The sequence below is a fragment of the Microchirus variegatus genome, assembly GCF_963457635.1.
Source record: "Microchirus variegatus genome assembly, chromosome: 10".
In the NCBI taxonomy this organism is placed as follows: domain Eukaryota; kingdom Metazoa; phylum Chordata; class Actinopteri; order Pleuronectiformes; family Soleidae; genus Microchirus; species Microchirus variegatus.
Genome location: NC_139811.1, coordinates 22593848 through 22620844, shown reverse-complemented (window position 1 = coordinate 22620844; position 26997 = coordinate 22593848). Strand labels below are relative to the sequence as shown.

Genomic DNA, 26997 nt, shown 5'->3' with positions numbered 1-26997 from the left:
CTCAGACAACTGAGGCATCAAAATACACACAGGGGTATAAAATAAAACACTACAGAACAACTTAACCACCGACATTTTAAGTTGCTTCTCCCTCGTTTAAAAGATCTTGGGTATATTTGCGAAATTTAGTATGGAAGTGACTTTATAATATCCCCTACTTAAAAAATGAGTGGACATATTCTGTTATTGTATTTCTGATCTTTACTGAATCAGATTTTAATCAGATTTAAACTCTGTGGCTGGTAATCGGAACGTTGTAAGTTTCCCGCAGTCCTGGGCAAAAACAACTCACATTATGCGCCCCGCCTCTGCGATGGCTCACAAATTTACAAGTAAAGCTCACAAGCGTTTCAATAAGAAAGGCACTGATGAGACGACACAATGGACAATTAAATGTCCCTCACTGTCTTGTCTTTGTCTGCTGGATTTGCCATTCGATGTCCCAGCAAGTGACCTGTTTGAGAAAATAATGGCTTTTTACCTCAAGGGATCCTTTCACACACACAATCTTTTTTTTTTTTTTTGGTCAAACAATCACCACCTTCCTCCCACTTTACATGTACATCATGATGTGGAGATAAGTCAGTGTATCAACGGCTTTTAGACGTCTCTGGAGTTCAGCGTTTGTCCCACGAGTTTATCAAACCCTTAGTAGAAACATAAACCTGGAGAGAGGCCTCGAGTGGATATCTAGTTTCCTGTCACAATAACTAGATTTGTACAGTTTTGAGAAGCTGTTGTAAAAGAAAGAAAAATATAGCTCTGACTTACCAACGTGGATTTTTGTGAGCGGTGGGATTTATTTATAAGAAGAAATGATGTTCATCGTGTCCACACTTGTCAGCGAGCCGGATCAAATTAGAGTCAATTTCAAGTGCTTAGGCAAAAAAAGAAAGAGAGAACCACAAAGCTGTTCCCACAGTGGTGAACATGTGTTTTAAGCTACATTTTCAACACATGATAATCATTTTATTTATCTTAATAAAATCACATGTTAGATAGATGATGCTTCCAAACAAATTCTTGTCAAACAGGGAGAAAAAAGACAAAACATTCACTGAACATTTTGTGCTTTTTGCTCTATACTTTTTTTAGACATGAAATGTCATAAAAATAAAACTATCACTACTACTGTATGTAAATAAAAATTCGACACTGTATGATAAAATGAGCCATTTTATAGTATTTTATTTTAAGGACCTTTTATTTTTTACATATTTGTTTACTCATACTTTTCATTGAGTGACATTTTAAATGCATTTTACATTTACTATAATCTACATCATTGTTTCTCAAAGTGCGGCCCGAGGGCCAATGGCGGCCCGCAGAAACATTTCTGGCGGCCCGCAATGAATTACAGTTGATAGTTTTAATCCAGGAGGTACTAAGCTTGTTAAATGTTTATTGGACATTACTGGATACAGACCAATAAGTGTAAACAAAAATACTGGGTATTTACCTGGTTTCTATATGGTGAATTCTAGTGTTTATTGGGTTATAAGCTGGTAATAAGCAGGTAGCTACAGCCCCCAATTACTAGCTATTTACCCAGTAAAGATATGGTAACAGAAATGTGTTACTTGGTATTAACCTGTAATTAGAAGGTAAGAACAATGGCCAAAATACTGGGGAATTACCCAATAAATTATTGTATTAACGCTTAAATTACATTATATTAACGCTTATATTACTTAACGCTAAACTGTAGAACTGCAATCTGGTCATTAAAATTATTACAAATGGGATTTCTTTCTGTTTTTTTTTTTCTTTGGTGGCCCTCAGTCCAATGTTAGGTTCCTAAATTGGCCCTCAGGTGTCCCCTGATCTACATGATGTCAAAATGCTGAGAGTCAAGAGACGAGTGTGTGCAGCTCTTTATGTTATCCTTATCTGTTTTATACATTATAGGCATGTTTTGTTCTGTATCTCAAGTACAAATCTGACCACACATCCCCGTTTCTCCAGTTTATTGTGTTTACCTGAAAGAAGCCAGTCATTCAGACCTCCATACTCTCAGGAGATCAATAAAAACACGTCTGGTTTTATTTGTTTTTTTTTTTCCCCCAGAGCAGCTGGAGAGTTCTCAGCCTCCGTCCTTGGAGAGTTTCCTCTCCGAGTGTTGCACGAGGAGGCGGAAAACTGAGGCTACATTCTGGCTCTCGCTTCTGGTGTGACCTGAAATCCCAACAGAGTTAATGTGTCCACGATGGAGGGGAAAATAAACAGAAGTGAAGACTGATCTGCTCCCATCCTCCTGTTTCTCTCTGAGTCAGTGTGGTGTTTATGCACATTTAGAAAAGTGGGCAGTCAGTCGCCGCCGCTGCTGGCCTGAAATAGTCATGTGACCATGTGGATGAATAAGAATATAAATATATATAAGTAAAATAAACTGTGCAAGAACCCTGAGCCTGTGCACAGCAGTGGATTAGATTATGATGTGAAGGCTTCAAAGCGCTGATAAAATTAGAAACATCGACAGTGGAATATTAAACAAAGTGAAGACTAAAGTCAGTGGAAACACGTGAGCTGAAAAGAATGATGTGGCTTTGACTTAATGTCTTCCATGCTGTGTTGTGGTTTTGTTTTTTTTTCCTCTTTGACATACACAATGTGGAGTATCAAGTTATAGTTGAGTGTGCACATGTGTTTTTGTTATGTGCATCATGGAACAAAGAGAGAGAGAGATATTTAGGGCTGTAATGATACATTTTCAAATGATTTTCACAGAGATATTCCTTAGGGCAAACTTCAAGACTCTTCACCTGCACGTCTTCACTATAAATAGTTTGCCTCTCATTTTAAACATCCAGCTCAGGCTTCTCTGGCAGCATGGATCACCCAGTGTGCCGATGTGATCGTGGGGGGAAAAAAATCAAACACACTGCGGTGTTTACTTGTGGTTTTGTGGGCACAATGAAGAGGAAGTGGGTTTGTCTGACGAAACTGGATTTAATCTCTGGTATTCGGTGGGTAATGTTGGACAGGACGGGAATCTAAATATGATGAATTCAAAGGGGGACATGAAAGAAAATACACTGCGACCTCAAAGAGAGGTTAGATCGGGTACAAGTGGAAAACTTCACTCATTCACTCACTTCTAAACTGACATTGATGCCTTGCAGGTTTTGGCGGTGACAAGCAGCTCTGAGGGAGCAGTGCACACGAGAAAGAGTCAAGAGGAATCCACAAAAAGCAGTGCAGTTTAAATGTTGCCCTGCTCTGACACACCTGATTCCAATGAATGGGTCGTTAGCGCAGAACAGCTCCAGGATTGAGAAACACTGGAGGTGAATTCCAATTCCTTGCTTAACCCTCAATCTTAACCCTCAATCTCAAAAATGTGCGCTCCCTCTAGTGCAAGTGCTGTCCCGATTCTCAGAAAAATTAAGTTGAGGGGCGAGTTTAAGGGCTGTATCGCCCTCAATATTGAGATTTTCCGAGACCACCCTTGGGAGCAAGGGCTACCCAGAATGCATTGCGTGTTTTCACATAAGAAAGATGGCGTCGAAAGCAGCGAAACGAGTGTGATACAAATTAAGTATTTTCTTTGTTAATAGAGATATAAAAATGATGAAAACCATTGTATTATCTTAGTTTAGGCCCATATTATGGATTACTGACGTCATTGTTGCGTAACATTTATTTTTATTTTACGATCTTTTGTCAATAGTCGGCCGGTGCGGACAAGCGATCGTTTGCTATGGTTTACTTTTCAATAAGCCGTGGTGTGTGGTAACTGTCAGCTGAATATGTCTGTGGTTGTGGTATTTGTATGAGTATCATCTTATAACTAACTGACAACCTAATAACATGACTGAAATAAAATAATAAATAAATTATCGTGACGTAAAGGTGTTCTTCTTCTTCTTTTTTGGAGTTGACAGACTGGACGCAGCTTTCACGTTATTCTGCCCCCCACAGTCTGAAGACGTATCTGCATTTAAGGGGTGTCCCATTTCTAAGTGACAAAATAACCCTCAACACTTGGTTTTGAGGGCCAGTTAAGACACATTATACTTCTCTGACTACGTATGCGTTATCCGACTGTGTCACCACGGAGACGACTCGAGCCTTCATACTTCTGCGTCGTGGTGACGGATATGCGCTGCAAAAATGCCGATGTGTGGTTATTATGGTAATTTCACTCATGCTGTTGGGAGGAGCCGGTGAATCAGCGTCTTTGTTGCCAGAAATGGAAAAAAACGCCTGTACAGTTTCCTTTCCTTTTTTTTTTTTTTTTTTACCTGTTTTTGAAAATTGAGACATTAACTCAAATTTTTTTATTTTAAATAGGTTTTACACTGTTCAAATTTAACACACAACATCTGTTGTTCATGTACAACTACAGTGTAATATCTGCAAGATTCTGGAAAAGTGGTCACAAGCACATACTCTCAGGACATTTTCTGGTACTTTTATGGTTAAAATAAGCAAAAAAAACCAGTCCAGACAGATATTTAATTATGTTAAAAGGATTAATATGAATATGAATACATTTTTTACAATATTACATTACATTACATTTGGCTGTGACGCTTTTATCCAAAGCGACTTACATTGATCATTGTACACTCATTCAAGTCAACATTTTCAGTTGACTTAGTAAAGCCTGACCATGTTAAACTCTACATATGTTCCCCTGCTTATAAGCAGATTATAGCAATAAATGGTATACATCACAGTGCAATATACGCAAGCTCAGCAGAAAGAGGCAACGGTTAATCAGAGAAGAATGAAGGCCACAGAGACAAGCCTCCTCTGCCTAGTTTCTTCCACTCGCTTTTATAACGCCTCTCTATGCACACTATAAAAAGGTGAACAAAAGACCCAGTCACAAGCAACAAAGCAGAGACGTAACTTACGTCCTGCTTGTCCCAGATTCTAAATGAATACAACACCTGCAGTGGAAAAGAAGTGTATTCTCCTGCAAATGCTTTGAAAAAAGGCACATTTGCAGCACTATGTATGGAGTCAGTTGAGCATTTATTACATCCATGAGACTTTTCTACACCAGTTAAAGAACTTTAAGATTGTTACTTTCCAGGATAAGAAGAAAATGCAAAGAAAAATTGTCTAAAGGGCCTCCCTCAGTTGCAAACAAAAGAAAACCAGACATTGGTTTTTATACTGAATTGCCTCAGTGTGGCAATATCTGGAAGTTGGGTGTTTCCAAGGCTCCAGCAGCTGCATGTTGGTTTAAATGGAGCTGATGTCACTTGGTCAGAGTCCCAGTGCCAGACGGCACTCCGTTGTGAGAGAGCCAGAATTTGAATAACAAGTGTTCAGGAATGGCCAACTGTTTGGAGTCCTCACAAGGTCAGAGAAGAACAATAGAGCATATTTCTCTGGTGAACACCCAGCTCACACGGCCAAATTCAAAGAACTTCACCATTAAAAAAAAGGAGAATTTTTTTTTCTTTTTTAACCAAATAAGAAGTTTCTTTTAAATGTAAATGTGTTGTTTTTATCACCTTTATTTAAACATGGAATTTGAGTGAGACACAGCAGAGCAACCTGATCAGGATGACAACAATACAACAGTTATCAGTTTCCCTCCAGGTGCACTTTAAAACACACCTTTCCTCATGCAACACCTGCAGCTTTGTTTTCTTTAGGTAAATCGTTCACTCGTATTATCTGTAAAAGTCAAACTGGCTGAACTCTGCAGGACACACACACACACACACACACACACACCTTTGGGACCCTTACATTGACTTTTATTTAAAAGTCACCGTTAACACTTATCTCTAACATGAAAGACTGACCCTCTGAAATCAGCTTCTTCCCAACTAAGGACACAGACTTTGTCCCTGTTTTGATCATCCAACACATCTGAAATGGACCAATATTAAACCCTCCCCTAAGCCTAGGATAACCCAATCATGAACCACAGACTCAAACATACTTGGGACACAGTTGGACACGCCACATCTCACAAACTGTTTACCCTTAAATCTGTAGGACAGCCTTTGTATGTAGTTGGACACAGCAAGTGAACATTTTTTCCCCACATGAATCGATCAGCCATTTGGTCCAAAACATGCAGAAAATGGTGGAAAATATAGATCAAATGTTTAGTCCAAAAACAATAGATATCACTATCATGTAGGAGCTGTTTAAAATGCTGAAATTAAAATACTTAATATATATGTATGTATGTATGTATGTGTCTATATATATATATATATATATATATATATATATATATATATACATACATACATCCAGATATACATATATATATATACATATATCTGAATCTCCCTAAACGTGTAATAGCATGTCCAGATGCTCTAGTTTTTAATATTAGCTATGGGTTGATCAAACTTGTGTTTTTATTTGTAAAGCACATTTGAACTTTCTTTGGTACTAAATATTATTATAATTATTCAATGATTGTTGGTGGATTTTTTTTGTTGGAGTGAATTACTGGATTAATTATTGCAGCTTTAATCCTCTTGAATGATTGACCTAGGGCACAACCTAACCCTAACCCTATAGATGGACAATTTGTAGCTAATCCTAACAAAAAAACATTTACTCAGATGCAGATTTTTGTCTAAAACTGGTCAGAAATTGTTCTCCATAACCTGTTTATGTTAATCCTTTTAAATTTTTTAAATTAAACCTATGAGGTTTTGACTTATTAGGACCAGGTTTTGGACTACCGGTCCTGACAAGGTTGGTTTTGGTTAGTCATGTAAACGTTAGTCCGTTAGTAAAATCGAGCTAGTTTTAGTCAGACTAACATAATGCTACTAAAGGCCACATTATACTTCTCCGACTGCGTATGCGTTATCCGACTGTGTCACCACGGACACGCCTCGAGCCTTCATACTTACTTCTGCGTCGTGGTGACGGATACGCACTGCAATTTCCCGCCCGATCAGTAGTGGTCGCTGCGCAAAGTTGTTGTGCTTCAGGCTACAGTGAGCAATGGCGTCCGAGAGAAAGGAGAGAGAAAGACTGTTGTTGTTGAAACAGTGGCCGTTTCTCACTTTTCTGTGTCACGGAACTCAGTTTTAAGATAATTTGAGGCGAGAAATTGGCCATTTAGAGTCTGAACATGTGCTGTGTGTGTTAAGATATGACATCTTGCCGTGTCTGTTGTCCCTTGACGGAGTGACAGACACTTAAAAATATTTTGTGCAGTCGGAGACGACGCAGAGGCTCTTTGACAATCTCTGCGTCGACGCAGAGTCTCTGCGTAACCTATGCAGAGCACTTTACGCAGGAGTATAAATTGGGCTTTAGTCTGATTACTCCTTAATGTATACGCTTAGTCAGACTGGAGTCAGACTTGGCGTTCTGTGCATCCACCAACATTTCCTCCCCAGTCTTGGAGCCAGAATTTGAAGGAGCTAACTATGAACTGCAGAAATCATACAGCGACGGTGTCTTCCTCCAGACAACACAGCAACCACAAGAGCTATGCTCCATCTAATTTGTGTCACGATTAGCATGAACAGCAGGTACGACTGTGCATGTAAAAGCAGCATTCTTATCAGACACTCGTAGACATACATACATTCCCTGTCCCCAAACCCTAACCATCACAAATGCCTAACCTAAACCCAGAGGTGGAAAAAGTACCAATACTTTGATGAAATATTACTCAAGTAGAAGTAAAAGTAGTCATCTGAAAATGTACTCAAGTAGAAGTAATTAGTTCATTTGAGATGTACTTTAAGTAAAAGTTACTTAGTTACTTTGCGTGGGGTGTGAGGGTAGTAGAAATATGACAAGGGCTCAGAAATCCAAAACTATTTTGGAACTCACGACACAGGATATTACGTCACTTTTGGCGTTCGCCCTCTATGTTCACGCACCAGTGCTGGTGATAATCACATCATCATTCGTCTGGTTCTGGTGTATATTTTACCCCTGTAGGTCTTCATTGTGCTGAATTTTTATTTTTACTCAGTAACGGATAGGATTTATAAAGTAACTAAGTACAATACTTGAGTCAAAATACAAAACCCTGATTTTAAATTGTACTTAAAATTACAAAATACACAAAAAAAGTATTCAATACAGTAACGTGAGTAAATGTATTTCGTTACTTTCCAACTCTGCATAACCCTTAAACCAAGTGTTCACCAAAGATGTAAGGACCAGACAAAATGTCCTCACTTTCCCAAAATGTCCTCACAAGTTTGGTGGTCCTCACGGAGGTACCCATACAAGAACAGACACAAACACAGCTGTAACCGCGCCCCATTCCTGCGTCACTCACTGGCGTGCTGCGTTCAAGGACCTCCCACAAGGCGTGGCCTTGCATGCAAGCTTATAAATTCCCCTCCGTGGCGAGAATCTTATTCGCATTTCAGTTATGAACTAGGTAGGACTTTAACTCTCCCTCATGAGTTTTATTTAAGACACATCCACATGGACTTTGCTTTGGAGATAGTCTTTTGTCTTTTTTAAATTTAGGTTTTAATCATGTTGAAGAATAACGGAAAGAAGACAGCGGCGTGTGTGGCCGGATCAGCCTGTCTCTCACTGCTGCTGCTGCTCATGATGATGATGGTCGCTGTGCAGCATCACCAGGTCCAGGTGGATGAGGACACTGGAGGAGGAGGAGGAGGAGGAGGAGGAGGAGAGGACACCGGGACCCTCGCTGTCCTCCGGGATGCCGCACAGGGTCCGGAGGTGAAGAAAGGCTTCTCCGCGTACTTCACCAAACTGACCCGCGGGCGCAGAGAAGCGGAGAAACCCGCGGGCTCCGCCGCGTCCTCGGTGCCGCCGCCTCCCGCAGAGGACATCAGCGCCGATGACATCTTCATCGCCGTGAAGACCACCAAGAAGTTCCACCGCTCCAGACTGAGTCTGCTGCTGGACACGTGGATCTCCAGGAACATGCAACAGGTAAAGGAGCAGTGCAAAAACCTAATTGTTGATTGTCATTCATGACGCTAAATGCTTGAATAACTTAAAAAAAAAAAAAAAAGGATATGATCAATTTGTCATTTCTGCTGAGGCTGAGGACAATGACCCAGTGCCTCCATGGAGCTGCTGTCTGTTTGATGGCTGCACACAGTGCTGTATTGTCCCACAGTGACACCCCAGAAAGAGCCACTCTAACCCTGCTGAATTTCCTCTGCTCTGTCACTTTTTATTCTCCTCTGAGTGATGTCCCTGAGAACACGGGGAGCAGTTTCAGGACTCTCTCTTTCACAGACCCCCCCTTTGCTCCCCACTCTCTATTATCCCTGCTCTCCTTTTTTTTTTTGGGGTGTCCCTGTGAATGTGCAATGGATGCTTCACAGGCACCGAGTCCAGCGCTGTCCCCCTTCCAGGACTAACAAAGCTTCTTTCTGAAGGAAGGGGGGAAAAGAAAAGCTTTCCCCAGCCCCTTGTCTCTCCCCTCTCTCTCCATGGGAACGTGGGAGCCGAGTCTGGGTCAAGCTCACTGGAGGAGGGATGGGAAAACTGGGGGCTTCGTTTAGGGGATGCTTTGGGACAAAAGGGGGGTGCATCTATAGGGCTGGGTTGTGCTGGGAACCAAGCTTTTGAAAAAAATGTGATATCAGTGTAATTGTGATCAAACCACACGTTATCTTCTGCATCAGTAGGACCTGATTGTGATAACTGGTTGTAATCACTGTGGTGGATGTTGTTACTTAACCCATCCTGACAAAGTTAACAGCAGGGCTCATAGAGAGAGAGAGAGAGGCAGCTGGTGAATGACTGTGCCTCTCCAAAAAAAAAAGAAGGGACAGATCGAGGCAGCACAATGCTGGAGGGAGTTCCTGGAGGAAGGGTGCCAGGTGGTGGGGGAGACACAGAACAAAGGATGGGGCTTTAATGCCAGCCATATGATGCTCCGAGTTCCCACCATGTACATATGTTCATCCTCTGTGCTCAGGTTCTGATTCTCACGCTCAGCTGACGAACATCTGTCCAGTTTTTCCGGCTGCAAGGACACAAGAGAGTAGACAAACATTATAATTTTTTTTTTATAATTTTTTATAATGCAAAAGCGTAAAAAAGTATTTTTTATTTATAGGCTTAGGTTTCTTTACTTTCACACAGTTGCTATCTGCAGCTGTTTACTTGAGGAACAGGGAGGGTAGATTATCTGTGTGATAGCACTGCTGACACAATAGTGCCTGTGGCCTTCTTAATGTTTGAGCCCATTCAGAGCATATATCACATTTTTTCCAGTGAAAATCAATTCCAACCCACCCACCAAAATGTCTTTTTGAGATGGAAAGTGTTTTTTTTTTTAATGTTAACAGTAAAATGTCCACTTCTCACCAGGACCATAGAGCATCATACAGGGTTTTAAAGTAAAGTACAACAAACAGTAGATCAGGAAGTTAATCAAAACCGTCTTTATTTCCTGGATTGATGTGTACAAGTGGCACCATCTGCCTTTTTGCAAGCGTCTGGACAGCTGGCATCCACATCTTCATGGTGGTGTGTGCCATGCATTTTTCTCTTAAGAGTATGATAATGAGCCAGCACTCCAACAATGGGCGCTTTTAGCATTTAGAGGGCGAGAGAGAGAGAGAAAAATAACACATGGTGCAAAAAATTAGTACGTGAAGTAAATGGTCAGGAAGGTGCTGAGGACGTGAGAAGAGAAAGTGCTGACAGCGCTTTAAAAACGTCTGGGACAGAAGTGGAACAGAGTCAGGGTGGAGGGCGGGGGCTGATGCCTTTCCGTCCGCTGGAGCTGGAGACAGCCAGCCAGGCACCGCGCTCAGCTCTGTGCCAGGCCTTCCTGTGGTCAAGAGTGCAACCCCCCCCCCCCCGTCTCCTCACCCTCTCGCCTCTTATCTCAGCTCAACACAGTCATTTTTGTTTTTTTGTATTGTTGTATGAATCAGTATTCCGTCAATGTAACTGTTTCAGTGAAGAAACAAAGAGCCAAAGAAAAACTCTTCCCCTCAGGCGTTTTTTTCTTTTTCTTGAGTTAACTCCTGCAGCTGTATGCAAATGCAGCCAAACATATTTAGAATTTACCCAGTGGAGACTTTACCCAGCATGAAAACTCACAGCATTGTTCTATTCAAGAAGCTCTGGCCGTGTATGTGGCCCAGAGGGGTGAGAGGGAGGAGGCAGGATAAGGGGTGAAGAGTGTGTGTGTGGGGGGGGGGGGGTGAATGGCCACACACGGTTTTCGATTGACTAATCAGCAGTGAGATTTCACCCCACTCCTCCCATGAACCCCCACCTCATCCCCCTTTCTGTCAGTGGCCCGGCAGCTCGGGCAGCTGCCTCAGTGATTAGTCTCTCTATTCAATGGGCTTTAAAGCAAACAGCACCAGCCTCTGATCCCCGTTACCACTGAAACCACCACCCTGCCTTAAACAAATACAGGATCAGGGCCTTTGCACTGGGCAGCATCTGTGCACAGTTTGTTCGATAAACTGTTTCTGTGCCGATGAAAAAGCCCGGTGTAGAAAGACGATGTTGTTGTTTTCATTGTCGAGGACAGACGCAGGAACACTGCCGAGCACCACGACCTGACGTGTAGAGACACGTGGCGCTGATAAGACGGCGTCGTGTTCGGCAGGTGCTGCCTCACCTCAGGTGAAGAGTAAACAAGGCCACTGGCGGTTACAAAAAAAAAAGGCGGCCTTTTCATCATCCCCATTCACCGGCGTGCACCTGCTCAGTGTCAGGAGTCTAATCTTCACCTGGGTCTTTAAAACTGAGCGCCTGGAACTCTTTGTTGTCAGCTACTTTTACGACTGACTGCTACATTTAACAAGCAACAAGGGTTGTGATTCTTTTTTAAAGTGCTGAATGTGTCGGTCAAACAGCAGCCGAGTCAAGTGGAGTCATGTTTACTTATGGAGCACATTGACACGACTGGAGCTGAGCCAAGCAGAAGCAAAATATTTAGACAAGCGAAATCAGACAAAACAAGGCAGCAAATAGGACAAAATACAACAGAAATGATGTCACTTTATTTCTTTCATGGGCAAGAGAAAACTATCAGACCTACTGTTAACAACAGTTGTCTCACTTTACTACTGCAATGTTTATGTTGCCTCTTTCTGTCTTGATATGAAAAATAACAGGGAAAAGAATGAATACTGGATTATTAAGAGCCAATAAGTTAATCTGACTATTTAAAACTACAGTAAAAAGACACAAAACAATAAAAAGTTCCTTCATTCCTTCACACAGAGCAGTAATGTCACCAGGCGACACTAATTACTTACTTAAGTTACGTACTACAGTTTTAAAACAGCTGCATTCTAGGATTGAAAAGATAGGACTTTAAATTGGATTTTAAATCATTAATAGTAAGAGAAGACATTGTATGAGATTGTTCCAGAGAGAGAAAACTTTATTTAATGAGGTAAAAACCCATTGAAATAGACATCTCTGTTCCATGGGTGACCTGGCCAAGAGGTCAGCAGCACACGTCATAGTAAACGTTGGATTAGATGTAGGTGACAGGTGACGAACAATCATTTTGACAAAAACAGTGACCTGGGAGCTAAAGTTAAACCAATACATTCTTTCAAGACAAACTTAAAAGTAAGAATTTGACATGGATCAGACAAAGAAATCTCTGTCCACTGTAACTTTTCTGCTCTTGCAGTTTTGTTTTAGCTGCAATCAACACGTTTGAAGTGAGGCAGCAGGTCAGGGAGGGGGGGTGGGGGGGGCTCAGTGGGGGGATGGGATACATGAATGTGGTGTGTGTGGGGGCGGACAGTCTGCCTCACCCTTTGTTCTATGTCTGGGATGCTTCGGGGAGGCTGCATAGTTGCCATGGTGAGAGTGAAACGCGGCACAAAGGGCCTTTATTGGAGCACGGGGGTTGTTTAACTCGCCGATGATTTCCGCTGCATAAAGGACACGTTGATTGATGCTAATCATGCCGGGACTCTGGACGCAAATTGTGATCGTGTGGCGCTCGGTCACGTGATCGGGCAAAAAAAAAAAACAAAGAGTGAAGAGCGAGAGTTGACTTATCTGTGATGTCCCCTCTGTGTGTTTACAGACGTACGTGTTCACCGACGGAGAAGACGAGGAGCTGAAGAAGAAAATGGGTATGTGTCATGACGGGGATTTTATCTTGGGAACAGAGATGCACATTGATTCTGTCAATTCTGTATTTGTTAGGAAAATCGTTTTCTAAAAGGTCATAACAATTCTGCCCGTGACCCTTTTTGCCTGTGGTCCTCGAATACAAAGAGCCCCCATTGATGATATTGTTTTCCTTGTTGCCACAGGGAGTCATGCCATCAACACCAACTGCTCTGCAGCTCATAGTCGACAAGCTCTGTCTTGTAAGATGGCAGTGGAATATGACAAGTTCATCGAGTCTGGGAAAAAGTAAGCACCGCTTCACGCTATGATTTGTCGCGTTCGTCTGAAGGATCTCAGAATCTAACGACATCTGTTGTCCCTGCGTCTCAGGTGGTTCTGTCACGTGGACGATGACAATTACGTGAACGCTCGGGCTCTGGTGAAGCTTCTGTCCCAGTATCCTCACACCCAGGACATGTACATCGGTAAACCCAGCCTGGACCGGCCCATCGAGGCCACGGAGAGGCTGGGGGACAATAAGATGGTATGTACAAAGATCTTATTCAATATATATATATAAAAGTCATATTTCAAGGTCATGCCTTGTTTGTCAGATGATTCTCTGTAATAACACAACGTTCTGTTTCCCGTTTCCTCTCAAAGAAACCCGTCAACTTCTGGTTTGCCACCGGAGGAGCAGGCTTCTGCGTGAGTCGAGGTCTGGCACTGAAGATGAGCCCGTGGGCCAGGTAAGACTCGGATTATATCGTATATAAATGTGTCTTATATTATGTTTTCAAATGCCTCATTTGGTCCACATTGAAATATTCTGTTTGTTGACGCAAAGAAACCAGAAAACATAGAATTATAAGAAGCTGAAATCAGAGAACTTATGGCGTATGAAAACAGTTTGCATTGAAAGGTTGTAACCTAATAATGAACGATTTATTGTATTATTTAAAGGTGCATTATATAATAAATCTAAAGCAACTGGCCATAAAATCCTCCTAATATGTCACAGAGACTCAGGAATAATGTTCATATAACAAACTGAACTCACCAACAACAACAGTACAGCCAAAATATTTGCAGTAAAAAAAATCTTTTGCAGACTGCAAACCATGTTTATGTTTTGAAATCATGTTTTGGCATGTGGCGCCACCTACCGCCATCTACCAATCATTGCAGTCAGTAGAGTCTCAGCTGCCGAGCAACCACGGGTTGCCAGTTACGTAAGTAAACGAAACCTAAAAGACCTCGGTATTTTGAATTTGAATGTAGTAACCATTTTTGGCCACATTCTTACATATGGCACCTTTAATATTTTCAACTGTGAAAAATGTGTCTCAAAAAAGTATACACCATATGTTATGATAAATTAGCTTATTTTTCAAAATAAAGCAGTCTTTTAAAGTGCATCAGAAGACTATGGTGGCCTTCACTCCAAAAAGAGTGTCAATCTTCTTCATTTGTGTATTAAGCCGCCTCCTTAAAGTAAGGCCCGTACCTAAAATACATCTATTCTAAGGCTATGACAATCAAAAAAAACTATGCATGCAAACATAATTGCTGTCTGTGTGACACTGGCACTGACTGTGACTGCGTCTCTGTCCATTTCCACAGCGGCGGTCACTTCATGAACACGGCGGAGAAGATCCGTCTACCTGACGACTGCACCGTGGGCTACATCATCGAGTCGGTCCTCGGCGTTCCGCTGACCCGCAGCAACCTGTTCCACTCTCACCTGGAGAACCTGCAGCAGGTGTCCAGATCTGAGATCCACAAACAGGTGAGAAAGTCACCATTAGCCTTTCATTACACATCATTGGTCATTTGTGTTGTTTTTCTGTGTCACTCATGTCTTTTTGTAATTTTTTTTTGGTAACTCTTTTTCCAGGTCACCCTCAGTTATGGGATGTTTGAAAACAAGAGCAATATCATCAATTTGAAAGGGGCTTTTCCTGTGGAGGAGGATCCATCCAGGTGAGAGGGATATAATCACACTTTCATCACATTCTCACTAGAAAAAAAGAAACGTTTTTGCGCAGTGGGAATGTGTTTTATCGGTGTCAAATTTGGTTTGAAGAGATTATCTGACCAAATTATCCTGTAGTGTGTGAGGGATTAACATTGAGCAAAACCACGCAATAAGCAATGAGAACGGGTTGAACCAGGAAACGGATGTTGTGTACTTTAGTTTAGAGCCGTAAACTTGTATAAGCCAAGTTGATTCCGTCTTCTCAGACAGTTTTTTTTGCATTTCTCAGCACAAAACATTGCACACACAACGACTCCGACAGTCCGCCTCCATACGAGTTTATATTCTGAAGTCACTTTAAATCGTGTGAGTTTCTGTGAGATCCCGCATCCCTGGAATCGTTTGATTAAACGCCAAATGTGTGGTTCTACACCGTGACGGGATCATCCAGTCCAGGGTTTCTCAATCCTGGTCCTGAGGAACCACTGCCCTCCGTGTTTTAAGTGTTTCCAGTCATGTGAATCAGGTTTGTTGGAGCAAGGAAACATCTAAATCACGCAGGGCAGTGGATCCCCAAGACCAGGATTGAGGAACCCTGGTCTGGTCTGTTCTTCCTCACGATTAAATTGAAAATCTGTTACAAACATGGTTGCGTCTGTGGTCTCCCATGTCAGATTTGAAAATCCTCTTGTGTGAGACAGCCCTCGGTACTTTTTATATCATCAGTGGGATCGACTGAACGATCAAAGCTACAAAACTGAGTTCATTGTTCACAATGAGAATGGTGCTCATTGCCTATTTTAGCATGGAAAAGATTTTTATATTAAAATCTAACTCTTTTTTTTGTCTTGTGTTTTCCTGCAGGTTCAAGTCTGTGCACTGTCTCCTGTACCCAGACACCCCGTGGTGTTTGCCTCAGGTTGCCTTCTAGGGCGACCGCTCCCTTTCTCATCCTCGTCCCCGTCCGCGTCTCGTTATCTGAGAGGCGCGAAGGGACCAGTGTTTTGGAATAAGGCCGCGTGGCCGCTGTTGCTGCAGTGGCGCGTGGTCTTTGATAGTTTTACTGGGCTGCTGTGCGGCCCGCATCGGGACTATTTTTTCTTCCTGTTCTGACCCAGGAACACCCCCCGTCCCCCCCGTCCCCCTCCCCCCCCCCAGCTCTGTGGTGCTCGGGTGGAAGGACTCCAGCTCTCGGACAGGAAGAAGCTTTCAGTGTCAAGCTTTTGCGGGCAATCATTTGAGCTTTGTGATGTATTTGTTGCTTGTAAATGTATCTGCGATTCTCATAGAATGTGTTGTCAAATATCCAAGCCTTTTTTGCCAGCTCTTCATTAACATATTCTCTTTTTTATTAATCTAATGCCATCCAGGACATTATTGTTATTATTAATAACTTCTCCAGTATTTTATTTTGTAATTTTTTTAAACCAGATGACTCCGGACAAACACTCAAGTATGAAGGTGTGTTTTTTTTTTAGTTTTCAGTGTTATATTTGTTTTTCTCCCACACAAACCTGAGCTGGCAGGAGGTTGATGTCCAAAAGCTTCATTTGGTGACTTAATCTGAGGTTTATCAGGACAAAAAAAGCACTTTTTAAAAATATTTTTCTCTCTATTTGTGGTGAAATTATTTACATCCTCGACATTCCTCAGATTTGTCTCCAAAAAATTATTACTAACCCCTCAAAATCTATTCATTCTGTTGTATTTAATAACACTCCTTGCATTAGTTACAATCAGGGAAGAATAATGAGTGGAAGAGATTTTGATTCGGGGTTACAATCAGCTTTTTGAATTGCTCTGAAATGAAAGTTTTATTGTATTTTTTCTTTTTATTATTATTATTAATAATATTGCACAGCTGGATTTTTCAAATGCGAGCTGACGTTTTGCTCCTGAGAAAGACTTCTCACCTCTCACGCTTTGGCAGAATCTTTAAGCTCGACAACACACAGGGGGAACCCAAAACAGCAATGAAAAAAGCTGTGTCTGAATAATAAGCACGTGTGTAATCCGAGCCACAGTCTGTTCCACTTCTGCACAAAAGACTGATGAGCCTCTCTGTTGTTGTTATTTTCTTATTATTGCTGTGAATGTCCTTTATTTACACATAATATTGGCTTGTTACTGTCGAGGCCTGTGAGGTGAAAACTTACCAGGAGCAACATCAGTGTTTTTTTGTGTTTTTTTTTGAAATTTTACATGGAGGTTATTTTTTAGCTTCCTCTGTGTCGTCGCTCACCCATATTGGGTGTCGCTGTACATCTTGATGACAGTATTGTGTACTGTGGCTTTTGTTTCGATGAGTAGTTACTGTACATGTTTAGAATGTAATTTCCCTGCTTTTGTGTGGTCTACACATGCTTTCAATGACCTGGACATGATTGTTGTACTGCTTTTTGAACTGTGTCGACTGAACAGCCACAGTGTTTATTCTCCAGTATCTGGAGGGTTCACACAGTTCTGTCCCAATACTGGCTTCTCAGGGATTATGAGCTTTGGTTGTGGTATCTGCAGCCTTTGGGCCCCACAGTGGGACCTACACCTTTAAATAAAAGTGCATAACCACTGAGAAACTTTACCTACGTGTTTGTCCATTTATTTGTTTTTCTGAAAAAAAAACGTCAAGACTGCAAAACACTCACTTTAACGTTTATTAATCTGCTTTAAGAGCTGTAGTCAAATAGAACATGTTGTTACTTTCTACTGATATAGAGTGTAAATCCATACAAACACATACAGACTAAAACCTGTTTGAGTGGCACAAAATGATACTGTACATTATAATGCATCTTTACATGTAGTTTTATTGACATTTCAATTCATATAACTTGCTGGTTCCAATTAAGTTATACATTTAATTTTAATTATCCACTTACAACAGTTGTCAGTTATAATGCAATAATAATATTTAATTAAAATATAATGTATATATTACCTCCAGGGTTGAGTATTTTAACTTTTTTATAGTTGCCAACTAAATGTTTAGTAAAGTTGCTTGACATTTTAGAAAATGTGCTTATTTAAGGTGAATATCCTTGCTGTTATGTCTGTGCAATATGAAGCTAAAGCAACAGCAGCAGATCCACTATAATTTCAGCATAAAGACAAAAACAAATAATCTAGTTCTTTCTAAATTAACAAAATCTACCAGTATTTATACTTTTGAATAATTATTATTATGGTATAATATTGTCTGATAATCTGTAATCTGTACATGGTGTAATAGAACTGGACTCAATTTGATTAATTAATTTTGAAATCCCTTTATAATCATATAATGTATACTGTGCACTGACTGGCCACTTTATTAGGTACACCTAGGTTCAATAACTCATTAATGCACGAATAGTTAATTAATTACAACATTAATGAGTGTTATTATGGTGGTCTGTGTACCTTATAAAGTGACCAGTGAGTGAATATTGTTTGAAAATCTATAAGACAAGTAAAAAATCAACCAATTGCAGGTTTATATTGTGCTATGTAACTTTTGGGACAGATGTTGCTAATTTTTTTATTCCTTTACCAACTCATAATAAACACAGCATTGGAATATGTCATTAAAGGTACAGTATGTACATTTTGCAACATTCATTGAGGTTACAGGTTAATATTCCTCACCTTACGCATCCCTTCCACGTCTGTTGGAGACACTATATAGACATCTTTAAATCATATTAACCAACCCTCTATGACACAGAAAACATAAAAATTGCTTCCTTTGTAATTATGAATCAATCCAATCATATAAAAGAGTAGAAAAAAAAAACATTAATTAAGTAAGAAATACTCCAGGCACCATGAGCACATGCTGACTGAATCCATGCAGATCCATCGTCAGCCTCACATGGGAGACAAATTACTTCGAGTGACATCCTCACCACAAACCATAATCACAGCTTTGTCTTCCAGTAAAGTATAGTGGGAAAAAACTGCAGTGTTTTATGAGTGTGTGTAAGTCTTTAAACTGAGCCGGGCTTTTCTTCTCTCTGTTGACTCATAGAATGTTTCCACTAAACGAGTGCGGGAGTTTCTCATCATCCCTCGTTGTAAAATAAACCAGTCAAAGCGCTCTGATTGGCAGCTTCGGTGATTCTGTGTCAGTGTTGATCTGGGTTCTCTGGGCTTTCTAACAAGAGGAAGAGACGGATCCGTCCTCTCTCACTGCACCCATGGGAAAAAGAGGGCAGGGAGCTTAAGTATTAAACTGTGTGCATTAAGCCGTGAATGTGCAAACAGCAATCGGCTCAACAGGAGTTTGATCTCTACCTACGAAAAAAGGAATAGCAACAAATCATACGAGTGTTGCTCTAATCTGGCTCTGATCCCTTTAACGCTCAGACTCTAAAAAACTGCACCAAAGTTAACTGAAGACACGAGTAACTGTACGTTATCGCCCTTTAATTCAGTTACAAGGCTGCATGTGCGCTGCTGCAGTGAAGTCTGAGAGCCAGAGCGGCTCCTCCAGCTCGGTTTTCAGCCTCAAACATACCACTGTGACATCTGTGAGCACATGAATGGATGAATGGCATTTCTTACAGGAGAGCGGTTCCCCACTGTTTATGTTCCCTCAAACATTTGCTGCCGTTCTGATGTTTGTTCCCGTCTGCGGCACAACAAAGTCAGCGGGTCCGAAAGTCAGCGTTCGCAGCCCCGAGAAGGGCCCGGAGACAAACAGAGGGACAGCTTGAACAGAGGACAGAAAATCAGTTTGGACAGAGGACAGATGGCAGGGGGGGCCAGTTGGGACAGAGGACAGAGCAGTTTTGATGGATTACACAAGGCAGGAAGCAGTTTAGACAGAGGATGGTGGGAAGGAAACAGTTTGGAACCAGGACAGAGAAGCAGTTTGGACAGAGGACAAAGCTGTTTGGACCAATGACAGCGATATAGTTTGGACAGAAGAGAGATAACAGGAGACGGTAAGAAGTTTGGACAGAAGTTGACATAGTTTGGACTGAGGATCAAGAACTTTGGACAGGGGATGAACCACTTTGGACAAAGGACAGAGGACAAAGCAGTTTGGACATGGGACAAAAACAGTTGGGACACAGGATAAAGAAGTTTGGCCAGAGGACGAAGGAATTTGGACACAAGACGAAACAATTCAGACACAGGAAAAAGGCAGTTTGGATATAAGACAAACAACATTGGACACAGGAAAAAGCTATTTGGACAGAAGACAAAGCACTTTGGACAGAGGACGAAACAATTTGGACAGAGGACGAAACAGTTTGGACAGAAGACAAAGCACTTTGAATAGAGGACAAAGCATTTTTGGCAAAGGACGAAAACAGTTTGGACACAGGGAGAAGCAGTTTGGCTTGAGGATGAAGCAGTTTGGACAGAAGACAAAGTCGTTTGGACACAAGATGAGGCAATATGGACAAAGGACAAAACAATTCGGACGCAGGGAGAAGCAATTTGGACAGAAGATGCTCGTCCTCTGTTTGGACAGTGGACAAACAACATGTCTGCTGACAGTCTGACTGTGACTGGTTCATGGGACGTCCACCACAGCCTCTTATACTAGAACATCCTGTGCAGGACCAATCAGCTCCCAGGATTCAGACACTCACACACCTGCCGTTCAATCAAGCGCACACGCACACACCTGCAACTCATCACACACTCACATGTAGAGACATACACTCAAGGTGAAAGATGACACCACCCTGAGGCTGTAACAACACGCAACACGACAAGCAATTTGGACAGAAGAAGCAGTTTGGACTGAAGCCAAAACAGTTTGGACACAGGCAAAAACAATAGCTACAGAAGACAAAACAGTTAGGGAACTGGAGAAAAGCAGTTTGGGCAGAAGACAAAGTAGTTTGGAAAGAGGACAGAGGGCAGGATGTGTTAGACAGAGCAGTTGGACACAGGTTTGGGCTGAGGATGAAGTAGTTGACAAGACAGATGACAAGACAATTTGGACACAAAAAGTACAGAAGATGAAGTAGTTTGGAAAGAGGACAGAGGGCAGGACGCAGTTGGATAGATGATGAAGTAGTTTAAACAGATGACGAGGCCATTTGGACACAAAAACGAAGCAGTTTGCACTGAAGACAAAACAGGTGACTGGAAAAAGCAGTTTGGGCAGAAGACAAATGACTCTAGAAAGAGGACAGAGTGCAGGACACAGTTGGACAGGGCAGCTGGACACAGATTGAGGATGAAGTAGTTGACAAGACTGATGACAAGGCAATTTGGACAGGAAAAAAGCAATTTGGACAGAAGAAGACATAGTTTGGAAAGAGGACAGGGGTAGGATGCAGTTGGACAGAGGAAAAGTTTGAACAGAGGATGAAGTAGTTTAGACTGATGACAAGGCAATTTAGACACAAAAAGTAAGCAGTTTGGACAGAAGACAACACAGTTTGGACAGGAAAAAAGCAGTTTAGACAAAGGACAGAGGGCGAGAACAAAGCCGTGCTGATAGTTTTACCCAGTTTCTAATCTGTTATGCTGCTATGCTAACCCAACAGCAACATTTCAGCATCATGACGAGATACGACATGTCCTAAAATAAGACGTTAGTGTCATGACTCGAGGTTACACACTCCCCCGTGTAACTCCTCTTGAATAATGTCAGTGTCAGCGTCGATTTGCATATGCAGTTTTGGCAACAGGTGAACGATTTCAGATGAAAAACAAACATCCAACTGCAGCCTGTCAGCGCACTGTGGAGAAATATGACTGCAGGCTGGAGCTGGTGATGATTATGATGATTATCAGCCACCAATAAAACACCCTGCGTCCAAAATGTCCACATGTTCTGTTGACACAACACGAAACGCCTGAGGGACTCCAGTCTGATCCAGTGACTCTGACATATTTGACGCCGCAGGGGGAAACCAAACACACAAACACGGGTGACTTTGTCCGCGTCTATGTCAATGAGTTAAGATTGCTGACGATACCATTTAGAATTTGAATTTGTTCAATAAATCATACTGTTAAAGGCCTTAAAGGCCTTTAACAGAAGGCCTTTAACAGAAAAGGCATAATTCTGCGTCGTGGTGACGGGTACGCACTGCAATTTCCCACCCGATCGGCAGGGGTCGCTACGCAAGGCTGTTGTGCTTTGGCTACAGTGAGCAATGGTGTCCGAGAGAGAAAGACTGTTGTTGCTGAAACAGTGGCCGTTTTTTCACTTTTCTGTGTCACGGAACACAGTTTTAAGATATTTTGAGGCGAGAAATTAGCCATTTAGAGTCTAAACATGTGCTGTGTATGTTAAGTTATACCGATTTATAGTTTGGCAGCGATGTTGTCAGCGGTGATCAGCTCCGCCTCTGTGGACGCTCGGTGCGCACTGTGAGCCGGCACAGAGCAGCTTCGCTCAGTCTGTCCTGAGGACCAATCGCAGCTCTTGCCGTCTCCGTTGTCCCTTGACGGAGTGACGGACACTTAAAACATATTTTGTGCAGTTGGAGACGACGCAGAGGCTATCCGACAGGCTCTGCGTCGACGCAGAGGACTCTGCGTAACTTACGCAGAGCACTTTACGCAGGAGTATAAATTGGGCTTTATGCATTTTCATTTGTATAAAGACCAAACTATTTAGAGCTGACACAGATAAAGAGTCTGTGTTACTTTAATTTGCTTCCCTAATTTGTCCCCTCTGGATTTGATGCTTTATATCTGCATTCATAAAACTAAACTATCACTGTTGTTCAGGGTGGGACGACAAGCTGTTAACTGTTTACGCTCTGCTGATTCAAACACAAACACCTGGGTGTGTTTTCTCACACCTCCCATCAAGAGAACTAAGACGAATGTGTGAGATTTCACAACACTTGTAAAAACCACTGTAAACACGGAGGGTGAGAGGGTGAGGAGAGCGGACAGCGCGATGGCTGCCGCAGAGGGACATTCCTCAGAGGACAGGGGATTTAACACAGACGCTGTCCACTCACTCATTGTCTTCGTGACTTCCCTTTTGCTATATCTGTCGTTCTCTAATTAACCGCAGTGCATTGTCTGCAGGGATTAAGACACGTCTCCCACTGGCCACACAGAGACAGAGATCTCACAGCGACTGGCACAGGCTCTAATCCCGCTCAGCGTGGCTCGCTAAAGGCAGAGCGAGTGGGAGTTTGCCATAATCCAGGTATCACATGTCGCCACTTCAGAGGGACTTGAACATCACAGCGAGCAGCACTCGAGTAAGCGAGTGGAGGAACTTGGAGGAGGACCAGCTTTGCTGCTGCCAAACGACAAGGCCATTTCCACCCCTCTCTCGTTTGGAAAATGTGCAGGAAGTAACACACAGTCAAAATACAACACATTCTACCAAAATGCAGAACAACAATAGTTACATGTAACATTCAAAGCTCACATAGAGAGGTCCTGTTGCACATATATGTTAGTTATGGAGGTCTACTTACATACATTTACTTGTTTTTATGGTCAAAAACCTCCTAGTTGCTGTAAACGAGCCGATAGAAATCCTCTTTTCTGACAGTGTTTCCCAGCCGCGAGATTTGAGACTCAACTCTCTCAACCCGGAAGTGACATTCGGCACACCCACTCTCAGAAGCGCAGCTCCCCCTTCTGGAACGGTGGATGCACTGCTACTCATCATCAAAACATTGTTTTAACAGTGTTTAAAAATAGCTTCTTCACGACTCCCCGCCGCAGTCCCTTTTATGACTTTGACCCAGAGTCAGACCCAGAGTCAGAAGACACTGTCGCTCGTGAAACACCTCCACAACGGACGTTATTCTTCTTCTGTGGTTCAATGTATGCAACCGGATGTGCCCGGACTAGTGCCTGGAGCAAGAGGATCTGCTGTTCAGGAGAACCGATGTTTATGTAACCGGACCGGGTTTTTTCAGAGATCTCGCTGAGCCCGAGATTACAATAAAACACAGCGTTCTCAGCAGTGGCTGAACTGTTTGTTTAGAACCTTCAGGGCTTCTTAAACAAGGTAATGATGCAGATACACACTAAAAAAAACAGCGTTAATTTGAACTTCCGGTGTAGGTCCGCTTAAAGAGAATTTTGAGATTTCAAAGTCATCATTTTCACAAGTGCACTGCCAAAAATATTGGGATGGCTGACGTATTCAAATACATACACAGTTCCTTTAAGGTGGAGTTGGTCCCCCTTTCGCAGCTGTGACAGCTTTCACACTTCAGAATGTGTGCCCCTTCACTCTGTAGAACCCACCTGATTCCAATAATCAGCTAATCAGCGAGCACTGCAGAAGCCTGATAATGATCCATTTATTTGGATGAGGTGTGTTGGAACAGGGAAACGTCTAAAAGGTGGAAGGCAGTGGTTCCTCAGGACCAGGATTCAGAAACCCTGCTGGAGAGCATTTATTAGGTCAGACACTGTTATGTGGACAAGAAGACCTGGCTCACAATCTCTGTTTGTCCTAAAGATGCTTGATAGAGTGTTGAGGTCACTCTGTGCAGTCCAGTCAAGCTTTTCCACACCAAACTCATCAAGCCATGCAAGTATAGACTTTGCTTTGTGCACAGTTACGTTATAGTAAGAGAAAAGGGCCTTACTCAAACTGATGACACAAAGCTGGAACCATAACATGGTATGCTGAAGCGTTCATTGGAGATACAAGGCCTAGAGGCCAAAGCTTGATTAAAACACCTGAATTCAGTAGTTAACAATACTTTTAACCAAATACTTTCGTCCATATAGTGTGATTTTAGTGAACACTTTATCTTTTACCACAATTTATCACCTAGTACTGTACAACATGTATGTTAAAGGTGCCATATGTAAGAATGTGGCCAAAAACAGTTACTACATTCAAATTCAAAATACCGAGGTCTTTTAGGTATCGTTTTCTGACGTAACTGGCAACCTGTGGTTGCTCGGCAGCTGAGAATCTACTGACTGCAATGATTGGTAGACGGGGATAGGTGGCGCCACATGCCAAAACATGATTTCAAAACATAAACATGATTTGCAGTCTGCAAAATATATTTTTTAATGCAAATATTTTGTCTGTACTGTTGTTGTTGGTGAGTTCAGTTTGTTATATGAACATTATTCCTGAGTCTCTGTGACATATTAGGAGGATTTTATGGCCAGTTGCTTTAGATTTATTGCATAATGCACCTTTAATATCAATGTTACAATGTTTATACATGTTGAGTGTTGATATCAACTGCTCTCCAGTGGGGGGCGTCGAGCTGGTGCCACACGGGGCAAAAGGCCCATTGCAGCAACCCAGGTTCGATTTTCACCCATGATCCTTTGCTGCTTCTCACTCGACCACCTACCGTGTGTCTGTACTGTCTAAAAGGCCAAACATTCTTTAAAAAAAAAAGACTCAGGTCTGTTTTTGATGATTCACTGTCACTTCTGAGATATGCTCCAAAGAGCAGGGAGGGAAGGAAAGGCTTTCACAGAGTCACGGAGCATCTCGGTGAGCAGAAGATGAGGAGAAAGAATAACCAGACAGCTCTGTAAATCCTTCTCAGGCTACGTGCTCCGGGTGCATGTGCACAAAGGAGGAGGTGAGCTGTGAATAACGCGGGCGCTGAGTTCTAGGACACGGCTGCCTCCCTCTGCGTCTGCAGGCCACAAAAGAGACAAACCAGACTCCAAGTTTCCCTGACTCCCTTTAACTCACCAGCAACAACAAAAAAAGGCCGGATTCTGTCTTAAAAAAGAAAAAAAGTGGACACAAAGAAACACACTGTATTCACGAGAGGTCGACTGATATGGGTTCCTCTATAGCCGATAATTGATACCAATTTTTTCCCTCGCTTTGATAAGATCTAATGATAACAACTCAAGTTTTTAATGGTCTGTGTCTCCAAGTCTGGACTGCAGTGCAATTATATACAGTATTTTCTCTAAAAAAATGTATTAACTGAATACTTATTACATTTATTTATTACACAACAACCTTTGGATGATAAAATAAAGTGATTTTTAATAACACCGACCATGTCCACCTTATTATTCCGACTCATCGGCTTCATCCATCCTGCAACGACATTACATGTCATTTCTGTATGTAAGTGAGAAATTGGAATTGATTTCATTGCTGTAGGCTGTGTATTGAAGATTTTACATGAACTCAACACTAATTTGCCACTTTATTAGGTACACCTGACACCTACTAAACACGTGGTGAGGTCCTCTGTCCTTCAGCCTCCGTCATGCTAGTAACACTTAACATTGCAGTGCAGTAACATACTGGTATACTGTGCTAACAGTATGGCAATAACTTTGTAATATGTATATGTAAAATAATTTCTAATGCAATTGCATGGTGATAGGGAGAAAATATTGCAGTAATGTCATTTATTGTCAGATATTTGTGTAATACCTTCACATTAAAATGTACAGTGGTTTATATTTGTTGCATTCTTGGCAGACTCAAACTATGAACTTGTCTTTAACCATCTAATGACGCCTTAAATCTACCTGTAGTTGTTCAGAACTCAACTCGAATAATCAAAAATGCAGGGGAACAGTCTCAACATTCCAAAATATGGCCGTCATTACACTGTGGTGTGGTGTGGATTTGTTGTGGCAAAAACACACCACTCATTTACGCTCTGCTGTCGGGTTCCTGTGGGAGTTTGTGGTTTCAGGCTGAAAGAACAGGTGCATTTTTTTTTAATTTAAATGCCAGTCTTTGCCTTGTGCAGCTTGAACTCCCTCATGTGTGTCCTGGCCGCAGCGCAGCTGCCTGGCACTGAGCTGTGGTCTGACCACCTGGCTGAACGCCCAGCCAGACTCAGGAAGTGTCCTTGGGGAGTGAGGAGGGGGGGGGGGGGGGGGCAAGAGGGGTCACTCCATCCCCGTCTCTCTCCTCCCTCACCATTCAGCTCCTTACCTCAAAGCATTAGTAATGCATTCCTCCAGTGCAGCAACAAGCAGAGGTAATTCAATTTCCCTGACAGTGAGACCACGTGAAATTTCATTTGCATCTCAGGGGCCTGTGTGTAAGACGGGCTGTAAAAACTTCAGCCTCCGTCATGCTTTGTTTGTTTACTGCTTTGTTTACGTCGCACCCCCCCCCC

General features: G+C 42.1%; 1 protein-coding gene across 1 annotated transcript; it reads left to right on the top strand.

The window, feature by feature from the left end:
• Positions 1-8445: 8445 nt before the first annotated feature.
• Positions 8446-16109, top strand: lfng (LFNG O-fucosylpeptide 3-beta-N-acetylglucosaminyltransferase; the record flags this gene model as incomplete). Its single annotated transcript, XM_083895968.1, has 8 exons — positions 8446-8871; positions 12974-13022; positions 13206-13308; positions 13393-13546; positions 13666-13751; positions 14626-14791; positions 14900-14985; positions 15845-16109. The coding sequence occupies 8 exons, from the start codon at positions 8446-8448 to the stop codon at positions 15909-15911; spliced, it is 1137 nt and encodes a 378-aa protein (XP_083752094.1). The 3' UTR covers positions 15912-16109.
• Positions 16110-26997: the final 10888 nt, after the last annotated feature.